The 17,145-nt window shown below is 47.4% G+C and overlaps 1 protein-coding gene across 7 annotated transcripts in view; it reads left to right on the top strand.

Annotated features, from left to right (window-relative positions):
* Positions 1-10,584, top strand: part of ATXN1 (ataxin 1) — a 362,269-nt gene extending 351,685 nt beyond the window's left edge. For all 7 annotated transcript variants that reach the window (XM_066324355.1, XM_066324382.1, XM_066324408.1 and 4 more), the window contains 2 exons: positions 614-2,654; positions 10,033-10,584. In XM_066324355.1, the coding sequence (XP_066180452.1) occupies positions 774-2,654; positions 10,033-10,563 (2,412 nt within the window). In that variant the 5' untranslated portion in view covers positions 614-773 and the 3' untranslated portion in view covers positions 10,564-10,584. The remainder of the gene's footprint in view (positions 1-613; positions 2,655-10,032) is intronic.
* Positions 10,585-17,145: the final 6,561 nt, after the last annotated feature.

Raw genomic sequence — 17,145 nt, 5'->3', positions numbered from 1 at the left:
CCCTGTAATGAGCTGTGGTGTGGGGACAGGAGGCAGCTGCTGCCTCCACAGCCCTGCGTGGTGTCACGTGAAGTCACCCTGCTGGTGTCTCTGGGGTTCAGGGGTTTAGGAGAGACCCGCCTCTGCATCACTCAAGGCGACTTGTTGCTAACGATATTTTGTGTGTGCCTGTGCCTCAGGGCTCCCTGCTGTGCTCACTCCCATGCTTTTTTAGGGCACGTTAGGGTGAAGGCAGTGTCATCATTGCAGGGGAAGAAGAGGCTGGAAGAACAAAGCAGGCACCGTAGAGACATGGAAGGTTTTTGTAGAGGAAGGAGAATGGGCCTTGGGAAATAAATGCCTGCTGTTAAATGTTCCGGGTTGTTTCTGATATGCCTACATTTTTAAATGTTCTCCTGATGGATTAGCAGACATGCCCAGGATTTTTCTGCTGTTTACAGCATAGCTAGCTGTCAACTGCTCTTTAATGTGAGTGGCAATGGCTGACCATTGTTTTTTTTTTTCCCCAGAGGTCTTTTTCCTGTTTGCTGATTTGGGATGTCTGCTTGTTTGTTTTCATTTCTCGCTGCTGATGATACGACTCCTGTCTCCCTTGCCCACCCTTCCGTTTCAGAATCCAGAGGAGCTGTCGGAGGATCGTGCTCACAGGGAGATGATTCCTCATGAAGTCACTGGATCCCCTGCAGAAATCAAATGTGACTTTCCATTTATCAGACTGAAATCAGAGCCAGCCAGACAGTGAAGCAAGCACAGTGGAGGGGGGACGGCGAAAGATGAAATCCAACCAAGAGCGGAGCAATGAATGCCTGCCACCTAAGAAGCGAGAAATCCCTGCCACCAGCCTGCCTTCGGAGGTGAAGCCGGTCCTGCCAAACGAAAACCACCGTGCAGATAACCTGGCATGGCTCCCCAGCACACCCAGTGGCCAGGGCGGCCTGGGGGGCCGGCACCGGCCCGGCGGCACCTCCTCGGTGGAGGCAGGCTTGCAGCAGGGTTTGCACAAGTCACTGTCTGCAGGGCTGGACTATTCCCCGCCGAGTGCGCCCAGGTCCGTTCCAGCCTCTACCACTCTTCCCACGGTGTACTCGCCCGCCCTCTCCCAGTCAGGGACCCCCGTTTCCCCCGTGCAGTACACTCACCTGCAGCACACCTTCCAGTTCGTCGGGCCCCAGTACAGCGGGTCGTACACCGGATTCATTCCCTCACAGCTGATTTCCCCAACGGCCAATTCTGCGACCGGTGCCGTGGCGGCGGCCACGGCCGTCGCGACCACTCCATCCCAGCGCTCCCAGCTGGAGGCTTATTCCACTTTGCTGGCCAGCATGAGCGGCTTAAGCCAGCAGGGGCACAAAGTTGAGCCGCACCTGGTCAGGACGCCTGGACTGATTGCTGCTGGGTCTCCTCCGCCCGCCCAGCAGAACCAGTACGTCCACATTTCCAGCTCTTCCCAGAGCACTGTCAGAAATGTCTCTCCTCCAACCATCCCAGTCCCCCTGCACCCACATCAGACAGTGATCCCACACACGCTCACCCTCGGCCCTTCCTCCCAAGTGGTGGTGCAGTACACTGACTCGGGGGGCCACTTTGTCACCAGGGATCCCCCCAAGAAACCCGAGAGCAGCCGGCTGCAGGCGATGCAGGCCAAGGAGGTACTGAATGGCGAGATAGAGAAGAGCCGGAGGTACGGCATTTCGCCTTCCGCCGAGATGGGTCTAGTCAAAGCAGGCAATAAACCAGCTCCCCATCATTATGAGACCAGGCACGTGGTGGTGCACTCGAGCCCCGCCGAGTACGGCGTGCGGGATTCCTCAGGTGTCCGAGCCTCTGTCATGGTGGTCCCCAACAGCAGCACGCCCACGGCAGACATGGAGGTGCAGCAGGCCGCCAACCGTGAGACCTCTCCTTCAGCCCTCAACGACAAGGGAAGTTTGCACTTAGGAAAGCCAACCCACCGGTCCTATGCCTTGTCTCCGCAGCAGGCTCTGGGCCACGAGGGGGTGAAGGCGGTGGCCACGCTGTCCCCTCACACTGTCATTCAGACCACCCACAGCGCCTCCGAGCAACTCCCCGTGGGGCTGCCGGCGACAGCTTTCTACACCGGGACCCAGCCGCCGGTGATCGGCTACCTGAGTGGCCAGCAGCAAGCCATCGGCTACCCCAGCAGCCTGCCGCAGCACCTGGTGATCCCGGGCACCCAGTCCCTGCTGATCCCGGTTGGCAGCGCGGACGTCGAGCCGTCGGGAGTCACGCCTGCGATCGTCACGTCGTCTCCTCAGTTTGCAGCAGTGCCTCACACGTTCGTCACCACCGCCGTCCCCAAGAGCGAGAACTTCAGCGCGGAGCCCCTCACCACCCAGCCTGCCTACCAGGCCACCATGGTGCAGGCGCAGATCCACCTGCCTGTGGTGCAGTCCATTGCCTCCCCTGCTGCCGCGCCCCCCACGCTGCCCCCTTACTTCATGAAGGGGTCGATCATCCAGCTGGCCAACGGGGAGCTGAAGAAAGTAGAGGACTTGAAAACAGAAGACTTCATACAGAGCGCGGAAATTAGCAACGACCTGAAAATAGACTCCAGCACTGTGGAGAGGATCGAAGACAGCCATAGCCCGGGCATCGCCGTCATACAGTTTGCGGTGGGGGAGCATCGAGCACAGGTAATGGCAGCGTGTTTTGGGCTGGGGGGGTTGGACTGGGATGTGTGTTGTGGCCACATCACAGGCCGCATCACAGCTCACTTGCTTTGGATCCACTCGGGCTTGGTTCTTCATCCATCTGTGATTCCAACTGTAGACCAAAAATCATCCCCCTCACTGTGCTGAGGGAGCCATCAGGTCGCACTGGTGATAAATGTAGACTCTTGGATATAAAATGGGTTTCTTTTATAGCTGGAGAACTCACAGGAAGACTTACATGATTTTCATGGGTTTTGATTAAAATACCAGATAATGTAAGGAGTATGAAAGGTTACATTTGTCATTTTGATAGGTGATTTTTACAATTCACACCAGAACGGTCATTATAGAATCAGATCAAAACCTATCCTAAAGAGATAGTTAAGGTGCAAGACAGTGAATTTCCATTGGATTGAAAACTTGGAGCTGCCTGGGAATGGTTCTTGTGCGCATAAGTTACTGAAATGCACCTAACAGAGTTTTACTGAGGCTTTGCTTGAAGGTAGTTTTAACATTGCATGGCTCATGTAAAATTTGTGGTCAAGTGCAATCTGGAAGGAAAAACCATCTAGGTGTTTGGGCAGGCTATGCTTCTGACCTTTGTTTCTCTGTTGGCAAAGCAGAAAAAACCTCTGTAACTTTCCAGAGGTGGTTTTAGGTTGAGAACGAGTGCATATTAATTTTAACGCATTATCCCGATGATGTGCATTTTCTGAGCAATTTAGATTCTATTGGTTGATGCTGAAAAGGAAAGATGTACTGCGGAATGTTTGGCTTCCTGGAGGTACTCAGTTTAGATAATCCTGTCGCAAATCTTTTTGTTTTGGTGCGAGTGCTGTGAACTCCACCATCTGCACCTCTGATGCTGCAGCCTCAGCGCTGGAAAAGCAGAATGAGAGAGAGGGAGAATGGTAGGAACTGGACACGGACACAAGTAGTAACACACCTCAGGCTGATGGTTTGGGGGAGAAAAGCAGATGGTGATGGTACCGAGGAGCAGGTCACACAGAAAATTTCTTACAGTCTCAGCAGCCTGTGGCCTGTCCTTCCCCAAGTGCACATACATGGTAAATCAGTACATGGGGCATGTCCTCCTCCTCAAGTCAAACAGATTCCCTGCGTGGCTTTGGTCATGTATGTGCCTGCATCCGCACAGCTGATTGAAGTTGAGCTTCTGGTGCTTCCGTTATAGAGACTCGATTTTTTTTCCCCCACTGCTTAACTGTATTTTGGCTGATCTCAGGCTTCATGGTTAGAGGAACTGTCCTTGGACCAGGACCAGTTACTATAATTTGCTGTGGTGCCTTGAATAACGAGATTTCAAAACTAGCAATCTCCGCTCTGCAATTTACATCTTGCTCGCAGCCAGGCCATCGATGTCTGCAGAGCAGAAGAGGTACAAATGAGCAGGTAGCGTTTGTGTCATGTCTCGGTCACAGCGCTGTCAAGGCAGGCAGGGAGCCGCAGTCCTGGGAAGAGTTGTTCCTTTGCAGAGGGTGGAGTGCCATCCTCTGGCAGAAGGGGAGCGAGTCCGCGGCTGTGCAGATCCAGGGCCTGGCACACGGGTCTCACCCAGCACAGTGTCACATTACAGAGAAGCCTATCGGCAGCGGGCTGACATCATCGCCGCCAAAATACTCCCCAGCTGTGTTTCCCACCGGGGATGCTTCCAGAATGGAGGGCGAGTCACGTAGAGATATGATTAGAAACGGGGGTTTAATTTAGGTTTCCTGCAGATCCCAGGACTTGGGTCTCTTCCCAGATCAGCTGTGTCCCTGCATAGCAGGGGCGACTGCTGGTTCTCCTTCGCCTTGGGGCGGGAGGGAGAGAAAGAGAGAGGAGAGAACGCGTATTTCTACATGCTTGAAGTCTCTGTGACCCCAGCCTTAGCCTGCCGTGGCGCTCTGGAAGTATTCAGCCTTATTTGCAGGTGCGCAGCAGTAATTACACCTTAGAAAATCGCCTGTGTGAAGAGGCTCGCTCTCCTCGTTGGAAGAGCAGTACCTGGTCACGCTGCTCTGTGGTGCTGCCGTGCCGAAATGGAGCTCCACTCCGGCGTGCAGGGGGGATAGAGCTGCCTGTGTAGTGCAGCTCCACAAAGTATTCCATTACAATGGAGCTTCACTTGCATGCGTGCTTCTGCAAGGAGGGAGCTTTTCGAGTGGTACTACCAAAGGAGGGTAACTTGCAAACAGTAAGTGCCGTACAAAAATAGTGTTGTTATCATTAGCTTTGGCTCACTTACTTACTCCTCCCAGAGATCTCTGGGAAGTCATTACAATATTGATGAATCTGTATTTTCAGGCTCTGTGCAAACATTAGCTAATTTCCTCACCAGTTGAGGGGCAGAGGTAGGAAGTTATTTTCAGCTGAGCACAGACCACTGTAATGTAAACAGGGAGGCACCGTGCGCTACTGTTGTGTCATGTCACTGTAATCCCACAGCTGGCCCTACCCAGCACAGCACACAGGCAGAAAGGGGTCGTCTTCCCTCCTTTTCCAGTCTTCCAATCACCTGGAAAATCCATCCCTCTTCCAGGTATGGGAACCTAGAGAAAAAAATCAACGCACCTGAAGGCCTTAATAACTGAATTAACTGAACTAACTGTCTTTACCCCTGGAGGGATGCTAGGTTTCCATTTCACAGCATCCTGGCTCTGGATTAAGAAGTCAAGTAAGTTTCAACTGGGCCAGAACCTAAAGTCCAGCTGCCTCTCCTCTGCGTTCAAGGTGCCAAGAAGACAAGACCTGTGGATCTACATATCTTTGGAATTCAACATGTTATTTTTGTAATAAGAATTTCATCATTATTACCTGTCCATCCATTTGCTGCCAGCCAGGAGGACACAGAAGCCAATAATTCACCTTCCTTGATGTTAAGGTCAAAGCACACAGGCTGTGCAATAATATAAGTTCTCTGAAATGCTACATTTCAGTTCCTAATAATTTCTAAAGTATAGATTAAATGGAAAAGATGAACATGCAGTTCTTAATTGCCCTTTTTGTAAAAGAAAAAAAAAAAAAAAAAAAACAACAAAACCAGAATCATAACCACCGGGGATGGGAAAGTCCCATTAGAGCATCCAGTTAGTAGCTCTAACTAGTTTAGTTTAGTGCATATGATTTTAGACCATCATCTAGTTCAGTTTTCCCCTTACACCTTTCAATGCGTGCACAAATGGTTACATTTTCTTTGAGCTCCCCTTTTCATTATCTTTGTCACCGTAACAGACACAGAAGGAGATGTTGACTCAGTTCAGTGCTGCAGATGGAGATCTCTCCCAGCCTTCCCCTCACGTGGTCTCTGTGTCCCCTGGTCACAGGACAGTAAGTCCTTTTGTCTCCAAGTGATGGGTGGCTGTGGTCTGTTCTCACGTTTCTGAGTTCTGGGAGTGCAGCAGATGACACAGCTCATGTGATAAAGGCAGCAGCCTGTGGTCTGCTGGACGAGAGGCGGCTTCTCTTGAGAAATTATGAGATTGCGTGACTGAAGAGCAGCAGCCCCTGGCGTTCCAGCCTGCCTGCCTGTGCTATATTAACAGTGGACTGAACTGGGGTAGATGCAGCCCTGGGGGGTGTGCCCAGTCAGACCACGTTCTGGAGAGTGGTTCCGTGGCACGAGGTGCTGCCTACAGCCTCAGAAAGCTCTTACAGGAAATCCACTCCTGTGAAGGCATCGGAGTGTTGGGGAACATTTGAAGTCCTGCACAGGGAGGTGGTGTGGGAGCATAGCACTGCAGAGGCTTCCCTCTGTGGGGAGGAGAGTTTCTGTTCTGTCAGTCCACCCAGTTGCTTTCTGGGCCTGAGGAGCCTTTCAGCACCCACAGCAAGGCCTTCAGTGGAGAGCTCTGCCATTTAATTGCACATTGTTTTCAGAACTGCTTCCTTCTCTTTGTTTACAACCTGCCACTCCTAGTTTCATCACATTTTAATAGCATTATGGAGGAAAAACACTTAATTGGAAAATGTATGTTTACATTTATTAAAACATTGTTCTCATGAACCACTTTCATTAGGCACCTTTTACTTTAGTGCTTGTTATTTTGGTTGTAGCAGCGAGGCCCAAGACTAAAGTTACTGTGTTTCTAAATGATGGGAAGGGTGTTTCCTGGGCATCAGATCTGCCAGCCCCTAGTGTCTGTATTCCAGCTCCAGCTGGGGTTTCTCAAGCTGTCTTAAGCCTGTCATGCCTACTGAGTTCGACTGAGAAATAAAAATTACAAAGAGTTATAGGAAGTTGCAGATTTCAGTAGCTGCAATGAAGAGTTTTGGGTGTTTTCACTAGTCAGTGTTCACAAATAGAGATACAAATGTAGCTTTGAGAGGAACCAGCATGTTTGTTTCATATTTTATCCTCTTACTAGTAGGTAGAACAAAATTCCTTCTCTCCTAATAGTAATCTTGGTAAAAGACTGGGTGCAAGAGGGGGGAAGCTTTTAAAATAAGAGGGTTTGTGTTTTAACACAGTGGTCAGAAAAAAATTTTTCTGGGGGTGTTTTTACTGAAATTTCACAATTCAAAGGTCTTAAACTACTGTGGTTTTTAGAGGATGTTTGCCTCAATTCCCTCCTTAGCTAATCCAGAATCCAAAAGCAGACAGCTGAAACAGGGCTTGATAATCCATGAGGGAACCCATTTCAAATCAATAGTGGCGCATGCATAATGTGACCAGATCGTGGAGATTCCAGCATTCCACCATCTTCGGTGTTGTTACTGATCACCACCACCAATTCTGGCATGTGTTACAGTGATTAACCCTTCAGACAAGGGTTTTGGATGCTACATTTAAAAAAAAAAAAAAAAAAAAAAAAAAAAAAAAAAAAAAAAGCATAATGTTTGGTGGAAGTGTGTTGACATCAAGAGGAACTTGTGTGTACACAAGCAAGTACGATTCTCACAGATACAAATAGCTTTTGACAAGGATGGAAAAGTTAAAAAAAAAAAAAAAAAGCAGCAGGTAGGATGGAAAGAAGAAAGAGGTAAGAAACAGAAATATAAAGGAGAAAGCTGTGTCCCTGATGATCCATGCCTGGAGACATCCTACAGTTCTTGTGCAGACAGCAGTTTCCATGTAAGTCCATGGGAGATGCTGGATACTCAGTACTTCTCTTGATTAGACTCCAGTTAAACTGAGATGCATATGTATGGAATAGGATCCCAAGCTCTGAGCAAATATTTCTACAAATCCTGGTGCTGGAGTGTTTCTATCCAGCAACATGAAGGGATGGGGCTTTCATAGTTACCTCCCCCCACTTTCTCCATAGTTCAGACCTTAAACCAGGGCTTGAGTCAGGTCCCTTTCCACTATTGCAGTGTATGTAGTTTGACATTTGGCAAGTAGTTCTGGTTGGAAAAGGTTTAGCATGACAAAATCGATGCAGTATCTTAGGCCTCTGAACTGCCCCTTTTGAAATTCCTTGTACAGTGGTTTACTGTGTTGGGCAGGTGGAGTGGCAGGATAGTGGATGCAGTGTTATCCACTGGCCTAGTTGCAGAAGTACGTAGCATATATTTATAGACTCAATTAGTTTTTTTCCAACAGAATCAATCCTTTCATAAACAGCAGTTGGCTGCTAGTGCATGGCATGCACTTAGTCAGTGGCACTGTCAACATCCAGTGGGAATCATCTGGAGCATCCATCTCTGACCTGTCGGACATTCCTGAGCAAGTGTTCTTGCCCAGAAGGGCTGTGGAGCGGGTGGGGTGTGAGGGGCACTACCAGGGCTCCTGCTTGCAGGGAGGGCAGCTGTGAGGGTGGCACTGCTAGCAGGGAAGGGGCAGGGCTGCTGGGGGCAGTGCTTCCATACTGTCCAGCCTCTTCTGTGAGACAGACCGTGCAACTTCATCCCAAGGTTCACACTTAATGTTATGAACAAATGTGTCAGAACCCTGGAGTGCAGCGTGCATCTCAAACTGCTCCTGTGTCAGAATACATTTTTAATGATGCAAAGCCAGGGTGTGACAGCGTTACTCGTCCCCAGAGGTGAGAGGCGGTTTCACAAGTCTGTTGTGGTATTCCTTTTGAGTGAGTCCGTGGTCCTGGAGAGGGAAGACTCTCCAGGCAGCTGGTATAGTCCATGTCTGCTGAATGGCTCAGAAATGAGGTGAGCACACGTATTCAGGTGATCTCCTACCCTTTTGCCCCTACCAAATAAGGGTTACACCATCAGAGTGGGATCCTGCCCCCCGTGCCTGGGAAGAACTCTAGAGGACATGAGGACTGTGGGAGCAGAGCAGTGGGCATCTGTCTTCAGCACAAGCCAGCCTCTTACTGTCACAGACCTCACTGGTGTGACAGGCAGCAGTTAAAAACACGTGCCAAGTTTTAAAGAAGTATTAGTCAGAATTTCCTGCTCTCTTTGTAGTGTGCTGGGGAGCGGGGGAATCAGCCCCATGGGCTGAGAATCACATGAGTCCACATCAAGTGTTTGAGCCTGCAGTGAGTGCTGGACTGCTACCACATGCAAAGATAAGTGGGTATTTTATCATGTTTTTATCAGATGTTTTATTGTGTTGGGACCTCAAGGCCCAGCATTTGCAAGGTCAGGGAGCAGGGGACACCTGTTGTTCGTCTGTTCTGGCTATGGCAGCTCCCTGTAAGATGGTAAGGATTCCTGACCAGATGTGTCTTTAAAGTGGGGTAAAGCAGGGAGAAAGGAGACATGAGGGAGGAGGAGGGATGACCACGGCCCTGAGGAAGTGCAGGAGGTAAACTCTGCAGCAGAGTGGAAGACCAGGTGTGAGAAGGAAAAAAAACCTGGACTGGTAACAGACTGCTGGGGCAAGGCAGGCTCTCACTTGCTGCTCCTATGGCTAGAACTCTGTACGTGCTCATGGCCTTCCCCTGGCAATCAGAGCGCCTTCACCCTTTCATGCTGCTCATCAAATGCTTGTTTGGACAGAGGTCAGGATGACATTCCTGTGATCATTTAGGTAATCGTGTCAGAGCTGAGAGCTTCTCTTGAGCCGTGCTCTGGTTGGAAAGAGTCTTTAGATTTGAGTTACAGGTCCTAGGTACCACAAGGGGATGGTGGGAAACAGCTTGCCAGACACCAAAGCTGTTTTAACTCTTACACCTGTCTGAGTGGTGGGATGAAGGTAAAGCTTGACTCCTGCTGAGGTTTGTGCTATGAGATACTGAGCTCAGAGAAAGTATGAACAGCTGGGTGACAAGGGCTGGCGTGAAGTCTTGTGACCAATACTCTGATTTTGCAGAAACTGAACATCGCCTTTGCAATTCCAGCTTTATTCCTCTCCCCTGTGGCAAGCATTGCACATGTGTGAGGGCTCACGGAGTGATCTCATGCTCTCCCCTCTCTCTCCCTCTGTCTCCCTGTGTTGTTCCCTCTCTTTCTGCAGGTCAGCGTGGAAGTCTTGGTAGAATACCCTTTTTTTGTATTTGGACAAGGCTGGTCATCCTGCTGCCCTGAAAGAACCAGCCAGCTCTTTGATTTGCCATGCTCCAAACTCTCGGTGGGGGACGTCTGCATATCGCTCACGCTCAAGAACCTGAAGAACGGCTCTATTAAAAAGGGCCAGCCCATGGACTCAGCTAGTATCTTGCTGAAGCATTCAAAGAATGACAGTCTAGCTGGAAGTAGACACAGGTATGCGGAGCAGGAAAATGGGATTAATCAGGGAAGCGCACAGATGTTAGCTGAGAACGGTGAACTGAAGTTTCCGGACAAAATAGGATTGCCTGCAGCACCTTTGCTCACCAAAACAGAACCCAGCAAGCCCCCAGCAACAAGGAAGAGGAGGTGGTCAGCCCCTGAAACACGAAAACTAGAGAAATCAGAAGAGGAGCCACCTTTGACTCTTCCCAAGCCTTCTTTTATTCCTCAGGAGGTTAAGATTTGCATTGAAGGTCGATCCAATGTAGGAAAGTAAAAGTTGTTTGGGGAAAGGAAATTAGGCTATCCCTTGTCATTTTTATCCAGATTACTGTACTGTAGACTAAATAACCCAGTATTTACATGTTATCATCTTATTTTAGGTTTATGTTATAACCTTGTTGTTATAGTTGCAGCTGGTATTATGCAGGAGACTGGTGCATATGTTTTTCCACAAGTGTTTGTCAGTGACTAGGTTTATCGAGAGCTACAGAAGGGGCAGTATCTGCTTCACACACCCTTAGTGGAAATGAATGTGTTGTCATGGCTCCTGTTTTCTAACACCTCGTATAGGACAGGGTCCAGCTGTGATTTTGTTTTCTTTTCATCGCTGTTTTTTTGTTTTGGGTTATTTTGGTGGGTTTGTTTTGTTTCTTTTGGGGTTGGGGGGGGGGGGGTGGGGTTTTTTTTTGTTTTGTTTTGTTTTGTTTTTGTTTTCTTTGTGTATGTGTGTGTGTGTGTTTTGTTGTTTTGGTTCCCGTTCTAGGTTTTTAGGGGGGAGGTGAGGAGGAGGGAAGTGTAGCAGAGGTGTGTGTCGAACACGGGGTGCATGTGTATGTGTGGTGTGTGTGTGTGTGTGCATGCCAGCCCCCTGGGCGGGACGGCCGCTCTCTGGCGGGTTGGTGATGAGGTTTCCTCACCCCAGGTGGATGCTGAGGATACAACCCTTGGGTGTGTTACTGAAAAGAATCAGACAGTCTCTGATGTTTTCAACAACAAGCCAACTCTTACTCAAGGCTCTACTATACATATATATATATATATATATATTTGTGTGTGTGTATATGTATATATATATTTTTCCCCCATGGGGTCTGACTGCACTGATTTTTATTCCTGAAGCAAACTGCCACACCACATTTCCTTTCTGCTTGCTAGTGCAGTTCCATTGCCTGGAGTCAGTGAGGCGAGGCTGTAGGGACTCCCGCGCCGTGGCCCCGGGGGTTTCCCTTGAGGGCGGGGGTGGGTGCGTGCGTGTGGCGTGGGTGTGCGTGGGTGTGCCAGGAGGCCTCTGGCTCTGCGGATGCGCCTGGCTCAGGCTCACTCCTGTTTCTGTGCAGTGTTAGACAAATCGACCGGGTTACGCCATTGACATTTGCTTCCACAAGGTAGACGCAGACTGCCCCTTTGAGATCACAGGCATCCATCGTTTGCAGTTAGGTTGCAAATCTTTGTCTTTAACTCTAGTACTGGTTTTAGTTCATGGTTATGGACAACTGGTGCCACTTTTTTCAAATTGCGGTGTGTGACACAGGAATCCGCTGTTGAAGATGAACCTAGAATGTCTTTAAGCACTTAAAATGCTGTTCACACTTTATTGCTGAGCATCCTGGTCTAACACTCAGTACGTACTGTATATCACTTTAATCTGCTCGGAAAGCAACAACAACAAACAAATCTCTTCAACACTGTAACTACATGCAACTATGTAAAGTTTTCTCACAGGCAAGATGCTGAAAGTTTTAATGTGGTTTCAAAGGGATGAATGTGAATTATTGAACTAGTATGTGACAGTCATTGTCCACAAAGGACTACTTAATAGGAGGCACTTTTTAAACTTTAATGCTTGAGAAAGAGTTAAAGGCATATGTGAGCTGACATAATAAAAAAATAAGAGAAAGGAAAAAGGAAAGAGGAAAAAAAAATCATTGTCCAGTGTTTTTGAAAAAGATGGACTTTAAAGAATCTTGCAATTTGCACATCTTGAGTTTATCATTTGTGTGGTATTCCTGCAGTTTTTACCTAATAATGTTGTGGGGTGGGGGGGTCTGAAAGAGCATAAACAAATGTAGCAATTACTCACTAACCTGCCTACGCTCTAGGCCATTTCATAGGGTTACGTTCCTTTCAGAGTTCATTTTCGGTCTTTCTACCGTATCGGCCACACAGAACCAGGTCCTACCGGGACACCTCTGAGAATTTTTCTTCAGACTTGCTGAGAGAGTTTTCCAGAAAAAAAAAGAAACATTTCTATAAGTAAGCAAGGTGTTTGTTTGTTTTGAAAACAAACATATTGTTATTTTATTTTTATTATTATTATTATTAATTGTTATTTTAATTGCATCGTTTTCCATTGGAAAGGCGACATTTCAAGAGTTTGGTACAAACCAAGAAGGAGCGGGGGGATTCACGCGTTCAGTCTTTTCTTTCCCCAGGTAGGGCCGGATCCTCTGAGGTGCTGTGCACCCAGCCCCCTGCACGAGCCTCGGGGAGGCACGAGTATGAAGTATGCTGGGGCTGAGTGCTAAAGCCTGTCGCTGCCTCTTGAAAGATCCCAGCGGGATTTCAGTGGGATCATGCTCGGGCCCTCCGCGAGCAAGCGTTCATGTCGTCATTTTTGGTTGGCGAGTTCACATCCTTCAGGTAGTTTTGAAGAAGCTGTACTCACAGGGAGAACAGGAAATCAAAGTCTGTCATTAGAAACACAGAAACTTAAAGTGAACAAATTTATTTAAGGTCTTGCTTTCTCTCTCCCCTGAAATACAGTGCTTTTCTTTAAGAGAAGAAATGTTAACCCAAAACCCCATCTTTGACTCTCGTTACTTGTTACTTGAAATTTAGCTCACACCAGACCTAATTGTTTTTATACCGTATTCTGGGGTGCACCAAAAAGTTGAAATATGTTTAAAATAGCTTGAAACTTTTTTTGAATTTCCTTGAATTTTATTAACCTCTCGGCGGGCTACCAAATAGCTGAGTGGGTTTCTTCTCACAATCACACAGCTTAGTTAGTGCTTATTTGTTAATATTTCTGCTCAGAGAAGTTGCTTAATCTTCCATATACTCTGCTCAGGGCACTTGCAATTTATTGTTTCATTTTGTTTCCTGGGTTGTTTTTTTTCTTAAGCTTTGATGGTAAAGGAATAGAAAGAATTACAGATTTTAGTTCACAGTCGTACCACTATTTCTGTACTTCACGTGTACTTGGAAAAAAAGAAATCTCAAGTGAAACCATACGCATACACATTTGTGGTTAATAAGGAAGCAGGGGCTATTAAACTGACTGGATCTATTCAACTAACACTAAAAAAATAAAAAAATAATAATAAAAAAAATACATTTGGAGCAATAGGAATGTATTAGTTCTGTGCTTGTATTTCAGACTGAGGAATTCTGAAATAACTGGTTCTTTCCAAACAATTGTCCCCTTCCATGCTTTAGCTTTTGTAGGATGTGCAATACTTTACGTGCCAACTTAGACTCACCTGTGCGGTGTTAGCTAGATCTCATATCCACTTCTGATTTCCCCTGGTTTTGTCTCTTTTGAATTCTTTCTTTTTACCTTTCTCCCTGCCCCCCTACCCCCATTAATAAGTCCCTCCCTGTCCTCCCCCCTCCAAAAAACCCACTCCTTATTAAGGGTAGAAGATCCCTTGCCCCGGGAAACACGAACCCGTTTTGTATTTGTTGTTTAAAGAGATCCAGGAAGAAAAAAAAAAAAAAGGCAAAAAAAGAGATGTATTCTTGTCTACATGGCATCCAGGCAGAGGGTGGCACTCGACCATCTGGCCGAGTGCCACCTTCCTCCTGGACACACGCACACAGGAGCTGGCTCCCACGGGGCCGAGTCCTTTGCAAGGTGGGGCTTTGCCTCTCCCTCTGGCACTGAGCATCCCTTGTGGTGCAGCCCCAGGCCTGGAGTGCCATCCATCCCAGGGCGGGTGCAGAACGCCACTCGAAAGCACAGGGACACTGAGGTGAAGCCAAAGGAGGAGGCTCGGCCTCTGCTCTGCGTGGGGGCTGCTTTGCAATAGTAACTAACAGCAGGTTTCTTTTTGTCTGTTTGTTTCTTTCCTTTTGTAGCAGGCCTCTTTAGTTTACAACAAAATGCATACAATCACCAAGAAATTAGTCAGGGCAAAGAAAAATAAAACAAGAACCTCTTTATAGGGATTTCTAAAAAAAAAATCTATTTGTCTGTCTATCTATCTATCTATCTATCTATCTATCTATCTATCTATCTATCTATCATCTATCTATCTATATATCTCTATATATAAAGTGACTGTTCCTTATAGTGTTTAACTTTGGCATTGTTTCAGTTTGTCTGGGCCACATCATGGGGAATTTGAGTTCGATGTCACTTACCTCGAGTCCTCTGGTCGAGACCCGAATCGGAGTCACTGTTGACCTATTTTACCATTTTGTACCTTGCCCTTAGGCTTGCTTTCCGTCGAAGATGCAGACCTCGGGAGGAGGGGAGGGACACACGTTCCTTTTTTCATTCCTTTCATTCCTTCGTCCCACTGTCGCTTCGTTCGACCTGTCGTTCCCGTCATTTTCTCAGCATGGGGAAGTGACATCACTACTCTTGTTTCCCTTAAATCAAGGAACATTTAGAAACCTTTCACACCTTTTACTCAGGGATGGGGCTGGCGTATGTGTGGTACACTGATGTGACCAGAAGCAGCACTTTTACTGCTCCGGAGTAGGGATGTACAATGTTGCAGACAAGTTTGGATTTCCTGCATCTCATGGTTTAAACTTTGTAGATCTCACTTAGATTGCAATACAAAAGCAGCAGGCTCAGCATGAACTGTAGCTGTTGGTTATCATGAAAATACACTCTCTGCAGAGATACTACTTTAAAGTGTGTTGCCAGTAGCAAAAAGGAAATGGTGAAATTCTGTTAATTCTTGCAACTGCTTAAAAAAAAAAAAAAAAAGGCCTATGTCAAGGAGAGCGAATTCTCAATCTTTTTAAACACTAACAGTGTTGTTTCAGAGTGGCTCTTGGTGCAATGCTCTGCATGTCATGGGACCCAGTTCTGCAAACACTTATACATGTCCCCATGGGAGGCCTGGGCTGGCCAGCGAAGGCTGCTCAGGGGCTTGCTGTAAAGCACATGTATAAATCTTTGTGAAATTGAAGTGTGGTTCAATCAGGGCCACATCCTGACCTTAATTGGACAGCTGGAAAAATGTCGAGGTTCACCAGGGCAGAAGCCTTGGGCAAGTGGAGGGGATTTGGCCCATTGAAACACTTCTGCTGTCCCAGAAACTTGACAAAGGGCAGAATGGGATATGCACTCTTACAGTTTCCATTTCTTCCCTCCCCATCATCACAGGTAGCAGCAGAGTCCAGTGTGGGCTCTGGCCAGTGCTAATGTGAAAAGCAAGGGGAATGAACATACCACCGGAGTGGAGGCAGTAATTTCCTTTCCTCTGGCTTTTCCAACCCTCCCACTCCCCCAAATCCTGTAATTCATAGCAAAATGAGAATTTGTTGATGCAGATACGCCTATGTGCACACACACCCCCAGGCAGAAGTGTCTGTTTGCACACAAAGAAGTTATGTGTGCATTTTTTTTACGTGTTTTCTACATGTCCACTTGATTCCCTGTCCTGAGGACAGCCTTGCTTTGTTCCCATAGGGAAATTCCAAACGCGTTGCACACCTCTACTCCAGAGTTCAATTTCTTTTACATAGACGACCTCGCTTCAGATGTGTTACCTTTACTGATAGGATCTTTTCTTGTAGCACTATACCTTGTGGGAATATTTTTTGATGTAAACCTAATTTGAGAAGCTTATTAAAAATAGAAACTTTTTTTGAAGCACTCACATTGAGGAGTACAGGTAATGTTTTAAAAAATTGCACAAAAGAAAAATGAATGTTGGAATGATTCATTCAGTGTTTGAAAAAGAGATGGCTCTGTTTGAACAGTGAGTTTCATACCTTGTTTGTAAAAAAAAAAAAAAAAAAGTTTTTAAATACAAAAGCAGAGAAAGGTTGAAAGTTACATGTTTTTTGTATATAGAAAATGTCATGTCTAGATGATCTGATTTGTATTGGCTCTGGCCAGGAAGAATTATTACTTAAAAGGCTCTTAAAGAACAACTGTGCTTAATTTTCTGTTCGTATTACATGGGTCCCATTTCTGGGGAATGGAGTCACACTGTTTATTCCTGTGCTGAAAATACACCTTGGAGCAGCAATTCTTGAGTGCAGCTACTGGGCGCTTCGAAGGGTGGCTACTGTGCAAAACTAGAGTCTCACTCTCCAGTTGTATTTTGGCTTTAAGTCTCTTCTGCCTGCGCTGAGGGAGCCCCTGGCAGCCCAGAGGTCAAGGCCGGCTTTGAGGGAGACCTGGGCCGTGCCCTGGGCAGGCGTGGCCCGGCTGGCCCCAGTGTGGGGACCCTGCTGGTGCTGGCAGCCCTCGGGTTGAGAGCTGCTGCCGGCTGAGCACAACCTGCATAGTTCCTGCCTGAGGCCTTCTGGTCTCTTTTTTTTTTTTTTTTTTTTTTTTTTTTCTCTGGGGATGCTGTTCCATGTTTTTTCAGCACTTCCTGTTCCAGATGAAATCCAAAGAGTACAACCCTGAGCTAGAAGTGCTTGTAACAAGGTGTCCTTGCTCAGCACTAGCAGCAGAATGGTACCCAAGGTGGCCCAGCCTTCCAGCCCCTGTCACTGCCCCTCTCCCCCACCGCTGCTGCCAGAGCACCGGGAGCAGCCGGTCACACAGAGCACGGTTCCAGTGATGGTCTTGACCGATGGCAAGACTGATGTTTTTCAGAACCAAAAGGAGAGGATCCCAAAGCAGTTTCTGAAGAGGGGATCCTTTTCCTGTCCAAAGATT

Source organism: Sylvia atricapilla, chromosome 1 (assembly GCF_009819655.1).
Source record: "Sylvia atricapilla isolate bSylAtr1 chromosome 1, bSylAtr1.pri, whole genome shotgun sequence".
Classification (NCBI taxonomy): Eukaryota; Metazoa; Chordata; class Aves; order Passeriformes; family Sylviidae; genus Sylvia; species Sylvia atricapilla.
Note: the sequence above shows the minus strand (reverse complement) of the source record. Positions and strands in the feature narration are given on the sequence as shown.